Genomic DNA, 25,261 nt, shown 5'->3' with positions numbered 1-25,261 from the left:
CACTCCATGTGTTCTTCCAGCGCTCCACATCGTGCTCAAGCCTACGCACTGGGGTTTATGTACAGTAAGAGATGATTAGAATGGAAGAGGCTGCGCCTCGCCGCCTGCTTGATTAGTTGCAGTTGTGGATAGTAACAAAGTACCTTTACTGAAGTAGTTTTCTTCCCTCTTTTGTTGCTTGCGACCATAGGTCTCAGTTGAATATCAGAATCGTCACAGCTTGTCCGTATCTGTCTGTACGGGTAATGCCTGACACTGTGGTTCCCCTGACACATACTGTGACATCACAGGTGACATCACAGTGATGTCAGATACTCAGCGCAGGGATCTCCATATATGGGCATAAACAGGTGACATCACAGTGATGTCAGATACTCAGAGCAGGGATCTCCATATATGGGCATAGAAGGGATTCGGTTAGGGATCTCCATATATGGGCATAAAAGGGATTGTATCCCAGATGATGCACTATTAGGAGAACCACACTAACAGAATCCATATACAGTATGGCCAAGACAGATGGCACAACCTCGTCCTAACGCTTTTCGCCCTTAGGTGTCTTACTGGTATCTGTACTGTATTATATTGTTTGGATACTTGTGTGAATTTCAATGCCGCATTGCACTGATATTAAAAAGAAAATACACTTTGTAATTTGTACTTTCAAAGGGACTTTCTGTGTAGAGTTAGCATGTTCTCCCCGGGTAGTCTCCTAGGGTAGGTACCCTCACAAAAAAAAACATGCAGCAATCCTGGTCTCTATACTGGCCTCCCCCTGGCCAGAGGGGAAAGGAACTGGTTGATTGCGACCGTAGGTCGCAGTTACTTGCACACTATCCAAACCTCCACCGGCTGTCCCTCCGTCACTCCCTCCGTCACTCTGTCACACGTCACACGTCACACTTTTGCCCTGCTCATATCTCTGCAACCGTTGCCCCGATCCATGCCAGATTTTGCACACACACTCCTTGCCTGCCAAACTACAACCTCCAAGGACCCCCGGAGTTTCGGGGACCCCCAGGTCCCTGGGGGACCCCCAGGTGTAAAAAATTACCAAATGTGCAAAAATGACCAAATGACCACCCCAACGGGGCTGCTCTCTCTGTGTCACACACACACACACACACACACACACACACACACACACACACACACACACACACACACACACACACACACACACACACACACACACACACACACACACACTCTCTCTCTCTCTCAAACATAATGTGTGACCTGCCAAGTGGCAAGGAATGTTGCCACTGTCCTCTCTCTCTCACACACACACACACACACACACACACACACACACACACACACACACACACACACACACACACACACACACACACACACACACACCCCTTCACACCAGGGAGTCCAGGAAGGATGAGCCTCCATGCTTAAATAAACAGACCTGGGTCCACTATCAAGATCTGCCTGTGGGTGTGTCTACTTTTAGCAGGAGAGCTTGCATCTTGCATGCTAGTATTGGCATTTACACAGTATCTCTACAGTCATGTAATCACAACGCATCTGTCCCATCTAGCGCCACCATCAGGACGATTTTGCACAAACTACTTTTTGGCCTATTTATGGAGATAAGCGACCAACGGTCGCTTATCTCCCGATTAGGGAGTCTTACTGGTATAATGTGTTCCTTCCACACGCTATACATCCCACCAGGGAAACTTCCCCCCATGTCAGGTGATAAGAAGCGGCTTGGACTCCTCATGCATTGAAGGAAGCATGAGGTCAGTCCGTTGCTCTCCCCAGGTTGGCAGAGAGAGAGTATCGTGGAGAATAATATTAAGTATTTTCAAAGGCATGTGTTCTCCAGACTGAGCATTTTTCACTTGTAGTCGAGTAATGTTTGACCACTATAGTACCACTGTACTTTGACCACACACACACACACACACACACACACACACACACACACACACACACACACACACACACACACACACACACACACACAATCATACAACTACAGTAACCTTGCTCAGAGCACAAGCAATGTGAGTATGTGACCACCTGCCTGCGAGTGAGGCAAGCTGCAGTATGATTAGTCAAGCAGGTAATTAGCAATGGCACCATCAGCATGCTAACTCTGTGTGTCTTAGATCAACCGAGCACTGCTTTAACGTTGACATTTTTTGCTACATTCCTCATAATGAACACATCAATAAATATCAATAATCGAACGATGGTGTCCATTTAATTGTGAAAGGTCAAAATTGTGATCAAGAGTGAAGTGAGATTAATTGAGAAGCCCTGATTGGACTTGTGAAGGTCTGTATTGTGACTTTGCCAGTGTCTAGGTTCTCTTCAGAATCAGTACAAGAATAGGACACTGATTAATGCAAACATGCTACCATTTTAAAATGCCTATCACATTGGCACATCACACGATTGCACATTAGGAGTCCACTATACAGTACAGTACAGTACTTCTCAAACTTCTCATGAATGCAGCGTCCGGTTGCCATGGGTTGAAAAGGGCGAAGAAGTCATCGCATCCTTTTCACATTGGCCTACTATAGCGCCACCAGGAGGCCACAATAACCTACCTGACCATACTCGGAAGAGCACTGCTCCTAGTCTCGGATTCATTTCCCAGATTGCATTTTTTGGTACAAAACAAGCTTTTTTTCCCCATAGAACGGATGATCGCGGTTATAATGTAATTTTTCCGGTTGGTAAGAAGAGAGACGGGTCTTTCCAACTTCATGCACCTCCTTTGTTCACACCAGCGTTAGGGGAAAAAAAGTCTGTGGATCTTCAAAGGTCAGTAAAAACGCCCGAAATCGCGGGCAAGGGGAGCCAGGACGATGTTTTAACTCATGGCAGTAAATAATTGATCCCCTGTTGAAGACCCCGCCGCCCTCACCTTGTTGACGCCGTCGGCCATGGCCTGCAGGGTGAGCTCCCGGGGTCCGTCCACGGTCTTGCCGTCGTCGGTGGGCCCCCAGCTGGCGCTGTAGATGTCGATGACCTGGGGCATGTGGCTGATGGACGAGGCCTCGATGATGTCCGTCATAAACGGCTGGTCCAACATCCTGATACCTGCCCCGGGGGGAGTGGTGGAAGGTTAACTAAGAACTGAAAAATACCTAAAAAAAAGTCTTGTAAATCCTGAAAGACCTATGTTTCTGTGTCGGTGGTTCACAACCACCCGCTGACTCGGACGAACGTTGCAGGTGAGCTTGTAGATCGGCTATTTTGCGCGTCGCCTTAAGTTATAAAGTAGGTCTTATTATTGCGTCGCAGTTAACTCTGAAAACCAGCACATCTTGTCCGTATCTGAGTCAGTGAGTAATGCCTCAATGTCTATAGTCTATCCACGAGTTTCCAACGCCCCATAGTGCATTGCGCAGACGCTGTACCGAGCTTCCGGCGCCGCAGCCGAGTGTGATTTACATGCTCACAACAGGCTGCATCTGCGACGCGACGTGAGCTTGTATGTCTGCTGTTAAACCGGAAGTGTGGTGCAAACGGGTCCAAATAATCTCCAGTAAACTCCCGCGGAAACAGGTGGATAGATGTTGTGACATCACATTGTTGTGATATCACATTGTTGTGACATCACATTGTTGAACCATATTTGGCAATGCCTGTTATGACATCACATTGTTGTGACATCACATTGTTGACCCATATTTGGCAATGCCCATATAAGGACGCTCCCAGATGATGCCCTGTTACTGTTACCACACTAACAGAATCCCTTTTATGCCCAAATATGGAGATCCCTGATGTCATCAATATTAAGCCCATATCTGGGAATGCCAATATATATATATACATATTGTGTCAGTCTATCCAGTGTGGCTGCCCCGACACAAGTCATTTGCAAATGAATTCCGTCCTTGGCCCTTGTATGCCCATATATGGAGATCCCTGATGTCATCAATATTAAGCCCATAGCTTGGAATGCCCATATATGGACATATTGTGTGAGTCTAAATGTGGTTTATAAGATAAGCCATCTATGATTTCAGACAGCAGTCACATCCATATTTGGGGAAATATTTTGTTCACATTTTGTCAAACTTAAACAACCAACCGCAACTCGAATCACACTTTCAAATGAATTCCGTCCTGTGCGAATTCCTTCCTGCGCGGGCAAGGTCGCTATACAGTATAGTAGAGGGAACACAATACACAACACAATAATACACAACAAAGCAGCGCACATTTCCAATTCGCTACAATTGCTCAGAGGGCAACGTCAGCTTCTTAGGGGCAGAAAAAAAGCAGTCAATAGCTAGTTCTCTATTACGACCGACTCCTAGGGGAGAAAATCAATACGATGCGGATAGCTGGACTGATGGTGTTGTCATGCTCCTATGTGCTCTCCAACTCACCTCTGCTATTTGCTATTTTGCCAGAGTAAAGGTTTGATCATCGGGCTACACCTTCATGCTGTGCTAAACAAGTGGTTCTCAAACTGGGGGGGGTCCCCAGATGACAGCTGAAGTGACAATTTAAAAAAAAGAACACCATTACTGCAGAGTATACTATAAAAAACTGGTAAAACATTGACCAAATTGTCAAATAATATAAAATGAAGAGGCAAACATTGTGAAAATTATCTACAAGAGCTTGTAGATATTGTCACAATATTTATCTGTGGAACTGAGTCAAACTAATGCCTCAACTCATTCCAAATGCAACCACTGTGCTATGCAACCTTTTAAAAGGTGCTGTAAGTGATATTGTTTTGGTTAAAACCAAAAGGTATTTTGTTAAAAAGTTACATATTCTGAATAGTATTTGTTTAAAAAATATAAAACAACAGTAACAGGGCTCTACTCGTCTCTCCAACTCTTTAGTTTAGTAGATAAAATCAGGTGGGGAAAACAATTGAATCCAGTCAGGAGTGAGAACACATTCATCAGCGTAAATTTTTATAGTGTTCCGGACGGTTCCAATATTGTCTGCTAAATGCTTTTTTTTTCATCATTTCCAATTTCCCTTGTTTATCCTGCATCCTGTATCTCCGTTTACTTGAGAATTGGAGAGACAGGGAGACCCCTGTTACTGAAGAAACAATGATTACTACGACAATATACGGTAGATATATTCAGGGGCGTCAATTGGGTATGGCAGGGGTATGCAGCTGCCATACCCTGGGTCCAGGGGTGAACATAAAAGTTACTTTTAAATATAAATCCATGAATGTCTCTTTGTCTAACTGTTCTGGTTATTATGTTGTTAAATTACAGTAAAATAACTACAAATGCAAAATTTTACAAAATGGTCACTTTAACAAGGTATTATAATTATATTCTCCACACTTGTATTCTCCCCATCTTGACAAAATGGTACAGGAGCAATTCATTATTGTTAATTGTGGCACGTTTACTATATCCACCTCTTTCCGCAGGAGTTTGCTGGAGGCGACTGGAGATTATTTGGACCACAATTCCGGTTTAACAGCAGACATACAAGCTCACGTCGCGTCGCAGATGCAATCCGTTGTGAGCTTGTAAATCTCACTCGGCTGCAGCACCGGAAGCTCGGTACAGCGTCTGCACAATGCACTATGGGGCATTGGAAACTCGTGGATAGCCTATGTCAAGTTTAGCTGCACTTGAACAACCATTCCAGGCTGCCATATCCAGCCCAAGAAACCGTAGAAACGGGGGAAAAATGTAATGTACTTCTTAAAATAAATGTACCGGTATCATGCCTGGTGCTATAAGGTATGGCAACATGACTGGTGTCTTGCACGCGCACGAAGGCGCGCGTGCAAGACACCAGTCATGTTGCCATAGCTTAGCTTTTTCTGAACTGACTGGATATATTTAACACACATCATCACCTACAGCAAGCAGCTGCTCCGTCATACAACTACAAGCTCACAACACGTTCGCCAGGGGTGCACCGGAGGTGGGGTAGTTGTGGAGATGGACATCCACGTGAGTATGTGTGAGAGTGCTTCTACCTCACGTATCTATCAAAAACAACCATTCACGCCTCTTACCAAAGCTTACAAAAGCTGCCGAGTGTCAGCGGCATGAATTGACAAGAGGAATGACCCTGGCTAGATGCAAGTACTGTAGGTGTAGGCAAACTGTAGTGTATACTAGGGGGTTTCAAAGTGGGTGACGGGGCTCCCTGGGGTGCCGTGGCGGCAGTCCAGGGGTGCCGCGAGACAATTTGACAATATTTGTAATTTATTTGGACACTTGAAAAAATATTTAGTATCATTTTAAATTTGAAGTACAGAGTTATTTTCAGTCAGTTCTATTATGGCTATTATCTCAACGTTTTCCTCGCAACATAATCACTAAAATATCGTCACTGTCGGGCAGAAACCTCGTATCTCCAAGTTTCAAATGTGTATGTCTTTTGGTAAAGCAAAGCCCTGCTTCATCATACAAGACTGTCGCACAAAACTCGTGAAAACAGCCGATCTACAAGCACACAACGCCTCACGTTGCGAGGCGTTGTGTGCTTGTAGATCTGCTGTTTTCAAAGTTTTGTACATTTTATAGATGATAAATACAAAACGAACGGTTTTGGACATACAAGGTTTCCACCCGACAACGACGCTATGCTATAACTATAAGGTGCTGGAGTGAACATTATAATGTAGGGGTGCCTCGGATTAAATAAATATTTATGGGGTGCCCTAGCTGAGACAAAAGAGTTTGGGAACCCCTGGTGTATACTGTCAGTTTTTCTGAAGCAGTCCAAAGAGAACGTTTGGATAACCGTGGCTGCAGGGATTCATGAACTAAATTACAGATGCGACGTCTGCCAAGTGACGCATGGCAACACTAAAGTATCCCCATTATTCAATGTTGTTCATTAGATTGCACTTTGATTCAAATTGCAATGTTTTTGTACATGTTGTACTAAGGGTGTCCTTGAAAAAGAGAGCTTGCTCTCAACGGTCTTCCCTGAATAAATAAAGGTCAACAACCCATTTTCAACCTTATCTTCATATGATAATTACACAAAGATATTGATAATTATACTATAATTGGTCCTCACTCATTATAAGATGGCGCCGCCCAGTCGCTCTGTGTCTCAGAGGAGGGCTGTGGACAGTTCAGAAACCTGCCTACGAGTCAGAAAGGCAGGTTTGGTCATTTCAAACATGAATTCAACGATTTATTCATGTTTAACTTTTTTGTTAAAGGGCCACTTCACCTCTGGGACAACCCGATCTTATTTTATTGTTCTTTGGGACACGATCAACACAATCCTGAGTTATTTTTGTGTTCAATCTGTTTTTTGAGATATTTTAGTATTTCAGCATGTACTAGTGATGCATTTTGCATCATATGATGCAAAACGCATCACTGATGATGCAAAATGCATCACTAGTACATGCTGAAATACTAAAATATCTAAAAACACAGATTGAACACAAAAAATAATAAGGATTGTGTTGATCGTGTCCCAAACAACAATAAAATAAGATAGGGTTGTCCCAGAGGTGAAGTGGGCCTTTAATGCAAGAACAAAGGCTTCTATTTCAGCGTGCTAATTTCCAGGAAGAATTTTCAGGGCTGTAGTTTCTCTCCAACTGGGAATCCCCATTTAATTGGTAGGTATACAGGCAGGGACGTGCTGGCCATTGGGAAAAGCGGGACAACTCCCGAACGGCCGGTTCATTCCCGGCCAGTCCAATTGTAACTGCTTCATCATACAAGGCCGTTGCACAAAAGTAGTGAAAACAGCCGATCTACAAGCACACAACGAGGCGTTGTGTGCTTGTAGATCGGCTGTTTTCACTAGTTTAAATCATTTCTTAAATGATGAATACAAAACAAACGGTTTTGGACATACAAGGTTTCCACCCGACAACGACAAAATATAACTCATGTAATTGGCCCACTGGCTTGTCACTTGTCATGATCTGAAATGGCAAATCTTTGAGTAGCAGCAGCGGCGGCGCTGAGATCTCTATAACGCGCAATGAGGGCCTCTCCAACTCTTTTTCCCGGGCTGAATCAGGGGCCCAGCACGTCCCTGTATACAGGTATACAGTATAGGTTTCTGAACGGTCCACAGCCCTCCTCTGAGACACAGTGAGTGAGTAGACATAAATTATGACATCTTATAATGAGTATTAGTGAGGGCCAATTATATGAAGATAATAATTGAGAATGGCTCAAGTGGTCCTTCAAGGTTAAGGTCTGAGAAAGAGTCTGGTGGCTCGGGAGTACACTGGTGTGAGAATTGTATTCATTTAAATTACAATTTAGGCATTTAGCAAAAGCTCTTATCAAGAGTGTCACCACACTAGCCCACTTCAGGGGCTGATAAAGTGGTATAAAGGGAAATTTGTGATTTGCAAAGTTACATGCAAGCCGTTCTCAAACTTTTTCATGTCAAGGACCTTTTGAAAAGAAAAGATAAAGGTGAAAAGATACGCCAGGGACCTCCATATAAGAGAAGATGTGTTACGGCTCTAGCAGTGATTCTCAACCATTTCAATTTCAAGAACCCCCAGTTTGACATGAATTATAGGATACAGACCCCCATTTAATGCTATTTCTATCTCTGAGACCCCAATTTATTTGTAAAATCAATGTTAATTTAACTCTGAGAGTGTACAAATGGAACCAAATCAATATAATTGAACTCTGAGAGTGTACAAATGGAACCATTTGGTTCCATCTGTACACTCTCTGAGTTACAGACGCATAAGGGTCCATTTGGTTCCTAACTATCATTTAGCTGGGGACCCCTTGGTACTCCCTCAAGGATCCCTGGGGGTCCCCGGACCCCACTTTGAGAACCAATGCCTTTAAATAACATTTCAGTGTTAATATGACACGTCGCACACACCTGCCACCTTGGAATGATACGCCACTCCCACGCCACAGATGTTGTTGTTGGCGGCAGCAGACACTTCTCCCGCGCACCGCGTGCCGTGACTGGTGATGAGACAGAAAGGAACACAGGTGTCATTTCATGAATAAAGGGTGGCAGAACAAGCTCACAAATGCAAAAATAATTTTTCTTTGGGGTGTAGAATTTTCACCTGTAACGGCATGCCTGAAATATAAGCAGTCCAGTTTTCAAAGTGATTAATGCATGTACTGTATTGTTGCAGAAAGAAAATATTAAGCATCTACCTGTATACGTGTCTAAAATTAGATTAATCTGCAAAACACATTCAGAGGTGGAGGTAATATGAATAAAAAACAGATATCTTTAGGGTTAAATGTGAAAGCCCAAATTAGGAAGCAGTGTTAATTTCATCAGCTAAAAACGGAAGTTTGTTGGTCGTCTACCTTTATTCACTGACAAAAACACATAAAAACTAAGATGATGAATAAAACTAAAGACTAAAGACTAAATATAGTCTTATTCTGTCAAAGATTACACTGTTTGGAAGTCCAAATGACTGAAAAGGCACACACATTATAGGTTCAATTACATTTGGTTCAATGGCCTAACTTAGACATTATACAACTTTGAGGCAATTGCCGGTTGTTGCGTTTGTTTGTGCCGAGGTTATTATAGTTAGACGTTTTCATTCCTTTCATTTCATTTTTTTTTTTTTTTTTTGACATGACTTGAATTTTCAATTACAGTTTAGTTTTTTTTAATGCAGGTTTGTAAGTTTAATTAGCTTTTTTATTTCATGAAAAACAGGCTCAGTTTCAGTTTAGTATTCATTAGATTTAGTCTTTTATTGTAATACGGGGCAGTCAGGGGCTGAATAGAGGAGGTGGCGGCAGGGGAGAGCTGCATGGTAATCCATAAGAATTAGCATGAATAATCATTCATTCACGGTGGCACCTGCGCTAAAGGTCACTGTATTTGTTTAGGGAAAAGAATTATGCATCTGTGACATTTTGCAATTGAAATAGAAATTGAGAAAACAATGGCTTGGTTCAGTGGTTCTCAGTCTCTCTCATGCCGAGGACTGAATTGACATCGTTGCTGTCGGCGGAAACCTGTCATCAGCATATTCTATCCTTTTGTGTGTTTTTATCTCATAAATATTAATGCCCTAATTGTTCATACGTCAGCATCACACAAAAGCATGAAATGTAGCAGTTCTGCAAGCTCGAGCTTGAAGAAACAAGTCCAAAAGCTTTCTTGAGGTGTTTATCCTTTTAGTTGACCTTGTAGTGAACTGTACCGTCATGAAACTGTACCTTTTCCCATGCAAACTTCTAATAAAGTCTTCAATCAATCACGATTAGTGTGCTGTGAAAACGATGAAACTATATGGAATCTATGAAAAGGTTGTGGGGGTCCCTGCTTCATCTCTCTCTCAACTAAGGGGTCCTTGGCCTAAAAGACCCCTGATTTATTGTAATGGGTAAGGGAAGGTTAGAGCTTTGTTTGAATATTTGCAAATGCCAGTGTTTTATGTACGGGAAATGTGTGTGTGTGTGTGTGTGTGCGTGTGTGCGTGTGTGCGTGTGTGCGCGTGCGCGTGTGTGTGTGCCTGTGTGTGTTTTCCTTAGGGCCGCTGCAGAGTCAACCATTCTCTCCCAGCATGCTTTGCCACAGGCAGGCAGCTATTTATAAACAATCGGCTGATTAGCCAGGGAGTCGTGCAGCTGGCAACAGCTACACTACACACACACACACACACACACACACACACACACACACACACACACACACACACACACACACACACACACACACACACACACACACACACACACACAGGCAACCGCTATAATACCTGCACGCACGCACTCGCACGCACGCACGCACGCACGCACGCACACACGCACGCACACACGCACACACGCTCTCTCTCTTTCTCTCTCTCGAAGAGAAGAGAGGACAGTTTGCCTGTCCTTGACAGAAAAACTGTCACCGCTGTGGATCATGTCCTGTGACAGTGGATTATGTCCTGTGTGACAGTGGATCATGTCCTGTGACAGTAGATCATGTGACAGTGGATCATGTCATGTGACAGTGGATCATGTCCTGTGACAGTGGATTATGTCCTGTGTGACAGTGGATCATGTCATGTGACAGTGGATTATGTCCTGTGTGACAGTGGATCATGTGACAGTGGATCATGTCATGTGACAGTGGATTATGTCCTGTGTGACAGTGGATCATGTGACAGTGGATCATGTCATGTGACAGTGGATCATGTCATGTGACAGTGGATTATGTCCTGTGTGACAGTGGATTATGTCCTGTGACAGTGGATCATGTCCTGTGACAGTGGATTATGTCATGTGACCGTGGATTATGTCCTGTGTGACCGTGGATCATGTCATGTGTGACAGTGGTTCATGTCCTGGATCTACAAGCCCTAACACGTCACAATGCTACGCGTTGTTTGTTTGTAGTCGGGATGCACACATACTGTAATAAAGAAAACAACAGATGTCCCTTTGTTGTCAGTGCAGCAGATCAAAGACGGCACAGCTGAGAATGGCTAGCGTTGGTTAGCTTCAAGGTTGTTATAGTTGTGAATCTTTCATTAGTTTTTTTTTACAGTTTCAGTTTAGTTTTGATTGAAAGCAGATTTTCATTGTTTAGTTGATTTCATTTGGAAAAGGCATAATGTTAGGGTCAACAGAATTTCGTCACGGGTGAATGTTAACCTGGTGAACCTCAGTAACCCTGACGCTGGTGAGTAGCTAACCTGCCAACTGGCTCTCTCCCGTAGATCTACGTCGATGGCTGTCAATGTGTTAACGCAAGAACAATGGCTTCCATTATAGCATGCTAACTGCCCCATCTATGAACTTCTGAACTGTCCACAGCCCTCCTCTGAGACATGAGCGAGTGGACACGAGTGGTGTCATCTTATATTGAGCATTAGTGAGGAGGACCAATCATACGAAGACACACAGTGGTCTTACCTGTTAAACCAGTCATCCGTGTAGCGCGGGAACGGGTACGGGTCATTGCTGCTGAAATCGTAGCTGGCATCGGCATTCTGAAAAAATCAGGAAAATGTCAACTTTAATTATTATTATAAACTTGACCCGTGAACGGTAAGACTATTAGTACATTTATAAAGCATTATAATGCACTGAACTTAATAATGCGTTACAACCAGCACTTATTATATGATGCGCTTCGAGCTTGTAGATCTGCCACTTTTGATGCTTTCGTGTGACGGTGTAGTATGATCAAGTGCAGCGTTAATTTACGGAAAAAACACAAAAGACATTAGAATATTGGAGACAAGAGGTTTCTGCTCACATGCAGGATCAAAGGGATCACACACACACACACACACACACACACACACACACACACACACACACACACACACACACACACACACACACACACACACACACTGTACACAGTGGTTAATGGTGGAATAGTGCGTGGTGACAGAGGGGAACAACGGGCTGACACGACAGTCCCGGGAGCTCGCAGGCGCAGTCATTGTGAGGCCAAAAGTAATAATAGGAGCAACAATGAATGAAGCAGCTACCGGCAGAGATGCAGGAGATAAACACATGCAGGAGAGAGCTGCACATCTGACAGAGAGAGAGAGAGAGAGAGAGAGAGAGAGAGAGAGAGAGAGAGAGAGAGAGACGTCATTTCAGCCAACGAGATTATTACTACACACACACACTGCAAAACACAAACGCACAAGGGGCGGCATAGCTCAGGGGTAGAGAAACCGTCATTAGAGCATGAAGGGTTCCCGAAGGGTTCCCAGTTCGAATCCGGGCTCCCCCTGAGTTAGTGTGGAAGAGTCCTTGAGCAAGACTCTGAACCCCTAGTTGCTCCCGGTGAGCAGGTTGTTGCCTTGCATGGTTTCCTCCGCTGTCGGTGTATGAATTAATGGGTGAATGGGTGAATGGGTGAATGTAATGCACAATCTATGTAAAGCGCCATTGGTAAAAGCGCTATATAAATGCAGCATTTACCAATAAAGCGCACACACAATCGCACATACATACAGATGTGCCATTTCAAAACTTCACACGTGGTCCTGCCATTGGCAAGACTGGTAGATTGTCAGAACATTGAGCTTGTAGATCAGCTATTTTTTGCTATTTTTATGACCTTCTCTGACTTTGAAGTTTGAGGCGCTGTTCACACGACACTGTTTTTCAAGAGAAAACGGCTAGATAAAATGTCAGATGCTGTCCGTTTAGACGACGACATTTTTGTGGGGTTGAAAATGCAACAGAGTGAAAACCCCAAAGTGAAGTCATGCGTTCTAAACAACATTCTTTATTTTCTATCAATTGCACACCCCATTATTGGCTCAGGAAAGCAAAAAAAAAAAAAAAAAAAAAAATAAATCCAATTCAAGGCTTCACAGGGTGTGTAATTGATAGAAAAAAAATCACGTTTTTTTTTCTTTTGTTTTTTTTGTGAACTACTCCTTTAATGTCTTGAAAGAAAACGAGCGCTAACATCAATGGAGGCAGCATCTCTAGTATATCTCCTTTCTCATTCCATGTGGTGTGCTATTTATTTAACTCTGTGTACCTAATGGCAGCAGGTGCAGTGGACATGTGTGTCTAATGGACGAGACCACGTGACCACGCTCATGACAGTAGCTGAGGAGCTCAACAATCAGTTCAGGACCGTCACAGACACGGACCCGGGGGGAGATGTTTGGGCGAACATCATTTCCTGAACAGTAAAGGTTTTGCATCTACAGCAAGGGTCTTCAACAGGGGGTCTGGGACCGAGTTACTACAGGGGGTCCTCCAAATCTTTGTGTGATAGAAACTCCTTTTTTATATTAACCACTTGAACCCTAGCGTCCATATTCTGAGAACCTTAGCCAAAAATAGTAGATCTACAAGCTGCGAGGCGTTGTGAGCTTGTAGATCGGCTATTTTTGGCAAAGAGGTTTGGTGTAGAGGGGAAGAGGAGCAGACTAAGTACGGAGTGAAAGGTCAAGTTTATTAAGTCTTGACGGTTCAAGTGGTTAAATATCTGAAAACACAAATTGACATGAATCCAAAATACACTGATGATTGTGCTGTCAAACAATGAAACTATATGGAATCTATGAAAAGGTTGTGGGGGTCCCTGCTTCATCTCTCTCAACTAAGGGGTCCTTGGCCTGAAAACGTTGAAGACCCCTGATATACAGTATACATGCAGTACGAGGTTTCTCACCGCTACGGTGACGATAATATATTGTCAAACGGAGGTTCGTACACCCAGCCAGGTAATATCTCAGCCGAGGATATTTGGTGTGAAAAACCTGAAGTGGATACCCGGGTAATATATACACGCTGTTCCTGCCGTAGGACCTCTTTTATCATCAAACAAGGTGGAGGGAGCGGCGCCTCACTGGCAGATCCATTTATCACACTGTCCGCAGTGTTTCTGCACCTCATCTCTGCTCCCATACCAACCATCACACCCTGACCTGCTTGCCAGTCTCCTCTCTGCTCAGTGACACACCAGGGAAAATAATGGATAGAATAGATTCCCTTCAATGTGAGAAACCTCGCCCAAACTACTCCTCAGTGAAAGCAATGGGCCTCATTCACCAAGCTTCAAACGTTTGCCTCAATTACAATGAATAAACAAATGTTAATAGTGAAAATAGCAGAAAAGTCACATTTTGAGCATTCTTTTCCTCTTTTTTTTTTTTTTCTTTTTCTTTTTTTGCTGCTCTGGCACCCAGGGAGTGTGCGTGTTTCGCTGACATCGTGCCAACAGTGCGCAAATAATGGCCATTATTATGTACTGTAGATGAGGTCTGGGACTCGATTCAAAAGATCAATAACCATCAGTAACCGTGGCGATCTATTCTTTAGTTATGGTCCGCTGAAAAAAGCTTATTTTGACGAAAACACAATCTGGAATTAGAATCCGAGTTTACATATTCTCCCCGTGTCCCCTTGGGTAGGTACCCTCACAAAGAAAAAAAACGCAGTAATCCTGGTTTCTATACTGCCTACCCCTGGTCAGGAATAACATGTTCCTTCCACGCACTACATCCATACCGTTGAAACTCCCCCCTGTCAGGTGATAACAAGCGGCTTGCTCACTTCTCATGCATTGAAGGAAGCATGTTCTCAGCATGAAGCTCAGTTCGGGGCTCTCCACAGGTTGGCAGAGGGACAGTAGCGCCCAGTATTACAGTTTAGGCATTGAAACTGGTTGAAAAATGGGTTACAACATCGTGGGATAAAAATACAAAAGAAAAAACTAAAAACAATTGACGTGTTTTGGCGTCAATGTGTTAAATGTCTGACAATCCACATTAACGTGAATCCAACATGACAGTGCTGTCAAACAAGTCCATGAAGACATCTATGAAATCTATGAAGACGTTTCATCTGCAATACAATTTGGTGGGGGTCCCTGCTTCATCTCTCTCTCTCAGCTAGGGGTCCCTGCTCCATCTCTCTCTCTCAGCTAGGGGTTCTTGGGCTGTAGAAACGTTGAAGACCGCTGGTCTAACAGTAGCCAGGTGGAGGAGGCAGTGTACTATTACTACTAGCAATGAGTGCTCAATGTCATGCACATTGCATACCTATATTTGATGTGACGACAGGCATGAAATTGGCCCGTTTTATTGGAAAGTGTCGGAAACACAAACACAGCAGGCAAAACAATTCATCGCGTTAAAATGCATCTTACTGTATGACCCACTGTAATCACCGTGAAGGTATCTGGTAATCGCACACTTATACTTATACTAGTTACTGTGTAGATTCTGATTATTGATAGGAAACGTTACATTAAGTTTGTCATGGAATAAAGCCAAATAAAATCTCATGACTAAACCACTTTGTCCAAATCTGTGACCAGTCCTCTATTTCCATCTTCTTTTACACAGCATGTAAGATGACGATGTTTAGGTATCTACAGTATGAAGTATATGCGATACCAAGACACCAAGAAGATGCTTCTTCTATGGCTAGTTTGACCACTTCAAATACTCTTTCATCTTAAAATGATAAATAACTGAGAATAGCCGATCTACAAGCTCACACCACGTCACAGCTAGGCGTGTTGTGAGCTTGTAGATCTGTTATTTTCAGTGCGTGACATGCTTCCAACGAGGACATGATTCTATACGTAATCCAAATGGCTGAAATCAGTTGTGACGACTGCTAACTTTAGTCCGTGCATTCATATTGATGAATGTACGCGAGTACGCGACGACGTACAAGCTCACAACGCGTGGCGGATGCGCGCTGCGATTGCGTGCGTGTAAAATACTCTTTTGCACCTCAATGTCTATAATATTATGTACTAAACCCTTAGCACTACAGAAAATCAATGACCATACATGAAGATAGTTAGCATTTGTTTTTAGTTTTTTTTTTAGAACTTTGATTATATTGTGTGTTTTTTTCTAGATAGATATCCATTTGCACTTGTTATATTGCTGTTGATGTACTGACATATTATCTTGTGATGTTTTGTATCTGCTTATTGTAAGTCGCTTTGGATTAAAAGCGTCTGCTAAATGCCTAAACTGTAAACTGTAAACTGTACAGAATGAGAAGGAAGAGGCTCGCACACCGTCTTAGGCTCCCAGGTAAGTTTCTATCTGAAGTAAAATATTATGTTATACGTCCTGCTACCGAAGTGTCACCACTTTGCACCTTATTTCTAACCTCATGTACAGAAATACGGCCAGTTGCCACCATCGGTGTGTGAATGCGGGAAGTGAGGACACTGGCGTTGACTGTTCGCCGCTTCACCTCCCAATGTATGAATGAATGGACGGTAAATCGCGTTGAGTTCGCAACTTGCTTAGAAAAGCGCTGTAAAAATATATTGTATGGCAGCCATCTTCTCTCTCCTTGGCATGTTTTATTTACCGTTAGAAGTGTCTCCCTGCTGACAGCAGCGTTGCAATGAAATTCTGATCAATAAATGAACCTTAACCTGCTTCTTCTGTCGCTAGAATGACTGTCAAAGGAATTGCTCACACACACACACACATGCAAATGCACGCACGCACGCACGCACGCACACACGCACGCGCGCACGCACACACACACAGTGTATAATTGATTAAATCGCACTGCATCTGAAGGATTTGCCCAAGCATTATGTGACCTATACTGTGGTATTTCACTTATTTAATTTGATGTGCCTTTATTCAGCTGATAGTGGGAGACCTTTGTGAGGACTGCTAAAGATACACATGCACGCGCACACACACACACACACACACACACACACACACACACACACACACACACACACACACACACACACACACACACACACACACACACACACACACACACACACACACACACACACACACACACACAGGAAGTGTGATATTGCTGCTCTGTCAGAAACCCTGTATGTCCCTATTTCAACTGTTCTATGTTTCTGTTTATTTTTTTTATTTCTTTCACAAATTAAGTTAATTAACGCCTTACTTCATACTACAGTGTCACACCCTATGGTCCATTTGGTTCCTTTTTTTCTACTATCAGAGTTAAGGGAAGGCCTTGAAATGTAAACCACTGCATTAGAAAACAGTTTTTTCCCTCCTCCATTTTGGACATACAAGGTTTCCAGCAGACACAGAGGACCATACAGAGCGTGCGTGTCGCTCTGTGCCAAGCGCAGTGGCTTCAGTTCAGCAAAAGCTAAGGTATGGCAACATGACTGGTGTCTTGCACTGGCGCGTGCAAGACACCAGTCATGTTTCCATACCTTAGCAACAGGCATGATGAATTCATTTGAAGAAGTACATTTTTTTTTTTCCCTCTGTAGCCAAGGTATGGCAGCTGCCATACCTTGCCATGCCCAATTGACGCCTCTGTGCCCAGTGTGCTCCATCGGCCCACTGAGGCGTGATCCCGCTCTTCAGCCTGGATGCATGTGTTGCCAGATTTCGGGGAGAGAAATAAGCAACCAGGTCTATGAACACAAGACCAAAAAAGGAAGCGACCAAAATAGGCCACTTTAGACCGACAGTATGAAACCGAGGGATGTTTCTGAAACATTTTAACAACACAGAGAGATGGGGGTTGGCGAACAAATACATCGTCCTTGACGTGAAGATGTTTGAGAGCCACTGGTTGAATCAACCAGTGGCCACTGAAAAAGCACTATTTTCAAGGTCCCACGTATAACAGCAGACATGGCAACAATGCTCACTGTTATTTTGGGACTAAGACTCATTTCTGTTCACAGGCAAGAAAACAATCACCAGGCAATGGAACACGCACGCATGCACACACACACGCACGCACGCACGCACACACGCACGCACACACACACACGCACGCACACACACACAAACGCACACACAAACGCACACACACACACACTTCTCTCCTTGCCACGTTTCTCTTTACCATTTTTTCTCTCTCCCCCACCTTATTTTTTTATTTTCTCTCTCTGAAAACAACAAAAACGAGGGAGCTTGCAGTTGCACAAAACTGAATTCCATCCACTGCTTTACACATGTAAACCTGTGATGTGACAATACAGTTGCTTTTGACAGTTATGTTGCAACAAGTATTTCTAAAAGGGAAATGCTGTGGTTATGGACGAATTGAGAGAAGTAGAGCCAGCACTGCAGCTACATGGAAAAGAACCTCTAGGGATCCTCAGGTCAATATTACACTCACACACCTTTTGAGTAACTAAACAGAGATGGACGATTGGGTACTGGTGTTTTTATCAGGTCGTAGAATACGGCCTGTCCATATCTTCTCCAAACTGTCTTCCTCATTTGCATAGTGCTGCCACTACACACAAAGTAGCCTTATCCTTATTATCCTTTGTTATGCTAAAGAAAACGACAAGTACTGTACAACCTGATATATTATGACTTTCTAGTTTTGTATGTGTTCAAGGATACCCACAGTTAGCCGTATTATGACGTTGTTAGCTATTCATATTAAACGCTGCAGTGCACGACAAGCAACAAGCCTTGGACCAGCAGCTGTAGCATAATACATTATGCAGTGCCAGCCGTCTTATTACAGACAGACAGACCACAAGGTGAAACAGCATCTAGATTTTTTTAATTTGCTTCTTCTTGGAAAAGGTTTTAAACAGCCTTTGTTCCCAGTCGTTTCCTACGCTAGTACTTGTTGTCTCTTTAGCTATACCCTGCAAGCCAAATGGCGTCATGATGACGTTATGATAACGTCCTCCGGTGACTCCAGTGAACTAGGCTGGATCACAGCCCATAGGGATGATCTTGACATTATTACCAGAACGTCAAATTGACTTTTTTGTTTGACAGGATTAGTTATTGTTTGTAATGTTAGTTGAAATATGAGCACATAAGGTTATACTGTATTCTGGGACATATCTGACTAGTTGTGATATTTATCTGGCCTCGATCGGCCCCTCACTGATTAATCCAGGACGTCCGTTTTCGTGGGCAGGATTAATGTTGGTTGAAATCAGGTGATATTCTAGGCCAGATCTGACTAGTCATGGTTTGACTTGATCTGGCCCCAATCGAGACGTCACTGATTGGTCCAGGTCCTGACCGTGCATGCTGGGTACCGTTTCAGAGAAAAGCCTTTCGTTTCATTTAAAAGCCAAGCCATTAAAGCCAAAAGTGAAACTGCTGGGTTTTATATGTAACATAATAGGTACTGTATAGGGTACTGTATGTCCCCGCGGTGCATCTGTCTTTGTCGAGCGTCCAAAAGAACACAATTGGCCCGTGTTTGGGGGAGGGAAGCTGGGTGGGGAGGTTGATATTTGTATACAGGCTGTGGCAACACCTGTCAGCAGGGGGTGTTGGGTGGGATTGTAGATCAGCTGATTGTAGATCAGCTATTTTCGCTATTTTGCATCCCGGGGAGACATAAAATTTCTCTTTGGGAACCACTGATCTAGCAGATGCAGAATCTATCATGTGAGGGGGAGGGGGGGGGGGCATTATTATTATTTAGTTATTTTCCAACCCAGAAATAATACGTTAAAAAAAACGAAAATGTACTTTGTAATTTATTTAAATACTTAACTTTGGCCACCACCGGTTCTACATTTATGCGGCGCCAGCTACCTGGCATTATCAGTGCTGGTGACAGATGGGTGTGCCTTGGCGCCTGTCACGGTGCAGCGTGCATTAACATTAAACAGCTTGGCTGCGCCGTCTGCCTCTGGTGCCGGCGTCCTCCGGGGATACGGGGAGACTCGGCAGCCATGAAGGGAACTTGGAAGGAACACACCTTGGGCCCACCGGCATGAAAACCCACAGGGAAGCCATGCCACACTCCACTTCTGTTAGAGATGTCACTGCAATGAGTGAACCGTTTAAAACTGCACTATGTAACTTTCCTCTTCTACCCCGGATTTGAACATGGTTTCCTGCGCAAGTGCTGAAATATTTACTAATAGAGCCTAGCCTGGCATTGCCAGACTAATATCACCGCATAGATATTAGTCTGGTACCTGCATTTCCAAGGGGCGGATTCCCAAAAAAATGCCTCTGGTGATAAAACCGCCCCATATTTGCATACTGGTTCCTGATTGGTGCCCCACAACTTTGGGGGCAGAAAAATCCAATCTGAGGCACCGCTCAAAAAGAACAGATCTCTAACAAGGTGAGACTGTCGTACTAAGGATTATACCACTGCCCCGCATCCTGCATTTAGGGCCACCACTGCGTAAAACGCACATGGAGCCCAGCACGGAACCAGCAACATGGGAGAGACGCAAAGTAGTGGTAACAACTGAGACCACTACGCGTGGTTAACTAAATGGATTATTCTATTGTCCATTAATGTCAAGGCTGCTCAACAGCGCCAATTGGTCACCCAGCGGTACTGCAGCTGTTGCTACTCATACGCCTCACAGACAGACAGACATACAACAAGTACAGCAAATCCTAGCTTCCCTCTGGAGAGAACATTCAAAATAGCTCACAAGCTCACAACACGTTGCACGGGTTGGGGGCACCATGTACAGAGCCGACCCCAATCAACCAAGAACTAGTTTAGACAAGTATAGAGGGTTCACGTGGTTAAACGCTACATTGCTGTCGGGCAGAAACCTCCATTTTAAACTTTTTTTTCATGAATTAACGCCCGACAGTTGATAGATAGAGTGGCCACTTGAGAAGAACTGGAAGGTTTCCAGTTCAATAACAGGCTCGCCCAGAGTTAGTGTTGAAGTGTCCTTGAGCAAGACTCTGAACCTAATTGCTCCCGGTGAGCAGGTTGGTGCCTTGCATGGTTTCCTTTGCCATCGGTGTATGCAGGGCCGGACTTACCATTGGGCTAGGGTGGGCACGCGCCCGGGGGCCTCAGGGGAGGGGGGGCCTCAAAAAAAAAAAAAAAAAAAACTTTTTTTTTTTCATTTTCTTTTTTTTTTTTGGACCCCAAAGAATGTAGTAGGCATGATCGCAATCGCGAAATTCCATGTTTAACCCCCATACCAACCCCATCTTTCAAACATGGCAGCCATGTTTGTTTACATTTCAAGAAAACATAAATGTTAGTAACAGCTATGTAATAAACATAAATAGTAACAGCTATGTGCAGCTCCTTGTTAGACTGTTGTGTGGGGAATAAACACACGAAATTGATATAAAAAGCACCCAAAAACGGGTAAAATCCAAAAAAAAAACGCACCCGCCGCCCTATGGGCGGGTGGACACACTTAATTCCTTGCAACACTCAAATTACGCCTCTGCACACAGTCACATTATGCACGGGGCGGTCCGGAGGTGAGTTCACGGTGTGGTCAGGTGGACCGGAGGTGGAATTTTTGCGCGCGCACGAGGGCCTCTTTATTTCCCCTTGCCCAGGGGCCTCATGTCATATAAATCCGGGCCTGGGTGTATGAATGTGTGAATGAGTGAATGACTGTAGATGCACAATCATTAGAAAACGCCTTGGATAAAGGTGCTACATAAATGCAGCATTAACCATGTACTTGTTCATTCATCCTACAGCATATCACACAAAAGTATCAAAAGTAGCAGAACAACAAGCTCTCGATGCGGATGTCTTGTGAACTTTACGGTTTGCTATTCTCAGCTGTTCTCGGCGCACAGTGGCGGCACAACTTTTTTCCCAATCCTGTGCCAATTGAGAAAATTGCCTATTTCAGTACCTCTATCGGAATGCATTCATTATTGGCTCTTTTTTTTTTTTACTACAAGAACTAAGTGAATCGAGCTGTACCATTAACCATATGTCACAGGTTCTGTAATTGTTTCGTTTTCAGATAAGGTTCTAAGAACCTAATTTGGGCTTTGCACGGGAGGCAGTTCTCTCTTCTTCTTTTTTCCCTTTTTTTGTGAAAAGAATACCAGCTCTCGGGCGCCAATGAACCTCTTTCACTTAAAATAATAATAATAATATTCAAACATTGCAACAATAGCAGATCTACAAGCTCACAACACGTCACATTGTGTCCAAATAAAATAAAACATATATTTGTGTAATCTGGTACTTACATAATTCGATGCGAGGTCCGGATGCAGGTAGTCAATGCCTGAAAATTGGATTGTGGTGCAAGTCAGTAACAACATAACATGATTTGGCTTTCAAGATGTTTATGCTTACATGCATTCATGGTCATCGTCAGTGCATGGCTTACTTATAGGCTAAACCAAGCATTTCAAAACAAACATTCATCAGCTTCATTACTATGATTATGTTTAGATGATTATGTTTAGAATATGTTATTCTACAGTATGCATACAAAGAATATACAGATGGATATGGATATTTAGATGAATGTTGTGCTTCTGAAAAGCATTGCAAAATATACCCTTACGGTTGCATTTTTTAGTTAAACTCAAGATAGCTGCATACTCCAGTTGAAAAGCTGGTTTGTTTCGGTTGGGCTCCCTGAACCGAAAAAATAATAATAATAAAAAAAAAAAAATCGACCGACAAATGTCATTTCATACTTCTTTGGCTCGTGCAGTCTGTGGTGAGTGGAGAGGACTCTCAAGCAGTGTGTAGGCTGCATTACAGCCAACAGCACTGCTGGAGGTGGAACAGGTTGTTAAATGAATACCTAGATATCGCGCTGTGGGGAATTTGTGGGAGATACAGATACAGGTATACAGAGTTCTCTCCCTTTCTAGCGATAGGTTGTGTTCAACGAATGGTCACGAGATAAGACAGTGGTTATCAACCTTGTCAGGCCACGAACCCCCCGAATATTCATATTTTAACTGGGGACCCCCCCCCCCCACCCTGACGAGCACTAAGAGTTGAGGCAACACATTTTGTATAACACGGTTCTATTGTGAAAATAACAGATCTACATGTGTGAACACCACAGTCAATCAGTGTTGTGTATTAGTATGACTCACAGACGGACATGAGTTTTAGCCTTTCATAGTAACTGCGACCTGACGGTCGCAGAAACGACTCAATGCCATTCGAGTTTCGTTCCAAAATGGACAGAATTGTAACTCAAATACCCCTAGTCAACATGTGCTGTCGAGGGTACCCGCTTTCCGGTCAAAGAAATAAAATAAATCATGTTGACAGGTTGAGAACCACTGGGTTAAACAAACACTCGGTACAGAATAGTACGGTACAGTACGATACACCCACCGTCGTCCATGATAGCGATGGTCACTCCTTTGCCGGTGTAGCCCAGGTTCCAGGCCTCGGCCACGTTGAGGTCCAGCCCCGGAGTCCCGTCCGCCTGGCCCGTGTTGATCTGATCATACACAAACACACAGAGAACAGTTACACAAGGGGGCCTTTTCCACCGGCAAAGAACCGGTTCCAGAACCAGTGCCGGTTCAACTTTCTTGGAACCTTTGTTCGTTCTTGCGAACTGGCTTGCGTTTCCACCAGATTGAACCATGATTGAACCAGAGGAACCAAGGATTTTGTGGTTCCCGTTTGGAACCAACTTTTACGGTTCGGAACCAACTCCGGTTCTCGGTGGAAAAGCACACCTCTGGTTCATCCCATAGGCAGGCTAAAGAACCACCGGTTCTTTGCCGGTGGAAAAGGCCCCAAGGAGCACCATGGAAGCAGGGTTCATTTCGGCGACTTAAAACCATGACGAGAAATGTTTCACTGACCAAAACTAAATAAAAACTAAGCTGTGATGACTAAAACCAAGACTAAATATATTGACTATTTAGTAGAAAAAAGAATAGACACATTTTATAGGGAGGGACTAGTAGAGAAGAAGAGAGTAGGCCATTCTTAATTAGTTCCTGTGAACAAAAATGTTCTGTGTGATGACATAGACAGGGTATCTGGAATATAAATGAACCTTGATTACATTCACCTGTTTGATTCCCATTGCTGCTCATTTCTCCAAACATAGCTGATTTTAATTAAATAACTACTCCGTTTTGAATCTCATTCAAGATGATGTCCAAACTATGAATTACTCATTGTAAACTTAATGAGCACAATAAAATATGTATCTGTAAACATTATAGGTTAGAATAATAAGCAACTTGGTAACAAACATTCTGTAAAAGAAGCAGCCGGGTAGTGAATCTCTGCCTTGCTAATGATGGCTACAAACAAAACATTAGGCATCACGTCCCATCGTCTGAAGGGTTGGTCAATTCTGAATGGTTCAGAAACACACAGGCTTTCGTTTCAGACTGAAACTTAAAAATAAAAATGCCCAAAATAGCAATTTCACTGGGTCTTTATTAAGAACTATGCATTGACAATCAAAATACATGGTCAGCAGCCAGGCAAATATCCAGGACAGAAGGGCTTGAGAAAATGAACTGAGGTGGACAGGAATGGAGAGAGAGAGAGAGAGAGAGAGAGAGAGAGAGAGAGAGAGACACGTCATCATCATTGACACACACATCTAAAATCAAAACCCACTGTACATGCTCTATCAATGTACACTACTTGAACATCATTAACATCATTTGTACTTGCTTGAGTATTTACAATTTCCAATACTTTTACTTTTACTCCACTACATCTTGGATCCAAATATTGTACTTTTACTCCAGTACGTTTATTTCAAAACTTTAGTTACTTTGCAGATATATATTGTAATATTATAAAGCATACATGAACCATTCTAGCCCTATTTTATACCTTGGCTATTTGAAAATAGCCGACACTATTTTCAAACATTTTGGAACTTTTACTTTTGGTACTTTAAGTACATTTTGATGCCAACACTTTCATACTTGTACTCAAGTACATTTTGAATTCCGGACTTTTACTTGTAACAGAGTACTTCTACATTGCAGTATTGCTACTTACTTAAGTAAAATATATGAGTACTGTTTCCACCACTGGTTACCGGAAGGCGTATTTCTATTGTGCATGTGTGCAGGGGGGAAGAGGGGAGCAGGAACAAGGATTGGCAGGAGTGCGTGCGTGCGTGCGTGCGTGCGTGCGTGCGTGCGTGCGTGCGTGCGTGTGTGTGTGAGTGTGTG

General features: G+C 43.4%; 1 protein-coding gene across 1 annotated transcript in view; it reads right to left on the bottom strand.

Moving 5' to 3' along the window:
- The window catches only part of pcsk2 (proprotein convertase subtilisin/kexin type 2), a gene marked incomplete at both ends in the record, with an annotated part of 66,011 nt that overhangs the window by 23,182 nt on the left and 17,568 nt on the right, over nt 1-25,261 (bottom strand). The window contains 5 exons of the mRNA XM_080740567.1: nt 2,897-3,072; nt 8,818-8,906; nt 11,826-11,902; nt 22,319-22,356; nt 23,436-23,544. Coding sequence (XP_080596693.1) covers nt 2,897-3,072; nt 8,818-8,906; nt 11,826-11,902; nt 22,319-22,356; nt 23,436-23,544 — 489 coding nt within the window. The remainder of the gene's footprint in view (nt 1-2,896; nt 3,073-8,817; nt 8,907-11,825; nt 11,903-22,318; nt 22,357-23,435; nt 23,545-25,261) is intronic.

The sequence above is a fragment of the Nannobrachium achirus genome (genome assembly GCF_963921795.1).
Source record: "Nannobrachium achirus genome assembly, chromosome: 13".
Classification (NCBI taxonomy): Eukaryota; Metazoa; Chordata; class Actinopteri; order Myctophiformes; family Myctophidae; genus Nannobrachium; species Nannobrachium achirus.
Note: the sequence above shows the minus strand (reverse complement) of the source record. Positions and strands in the feature narration are given on the sequence as shown.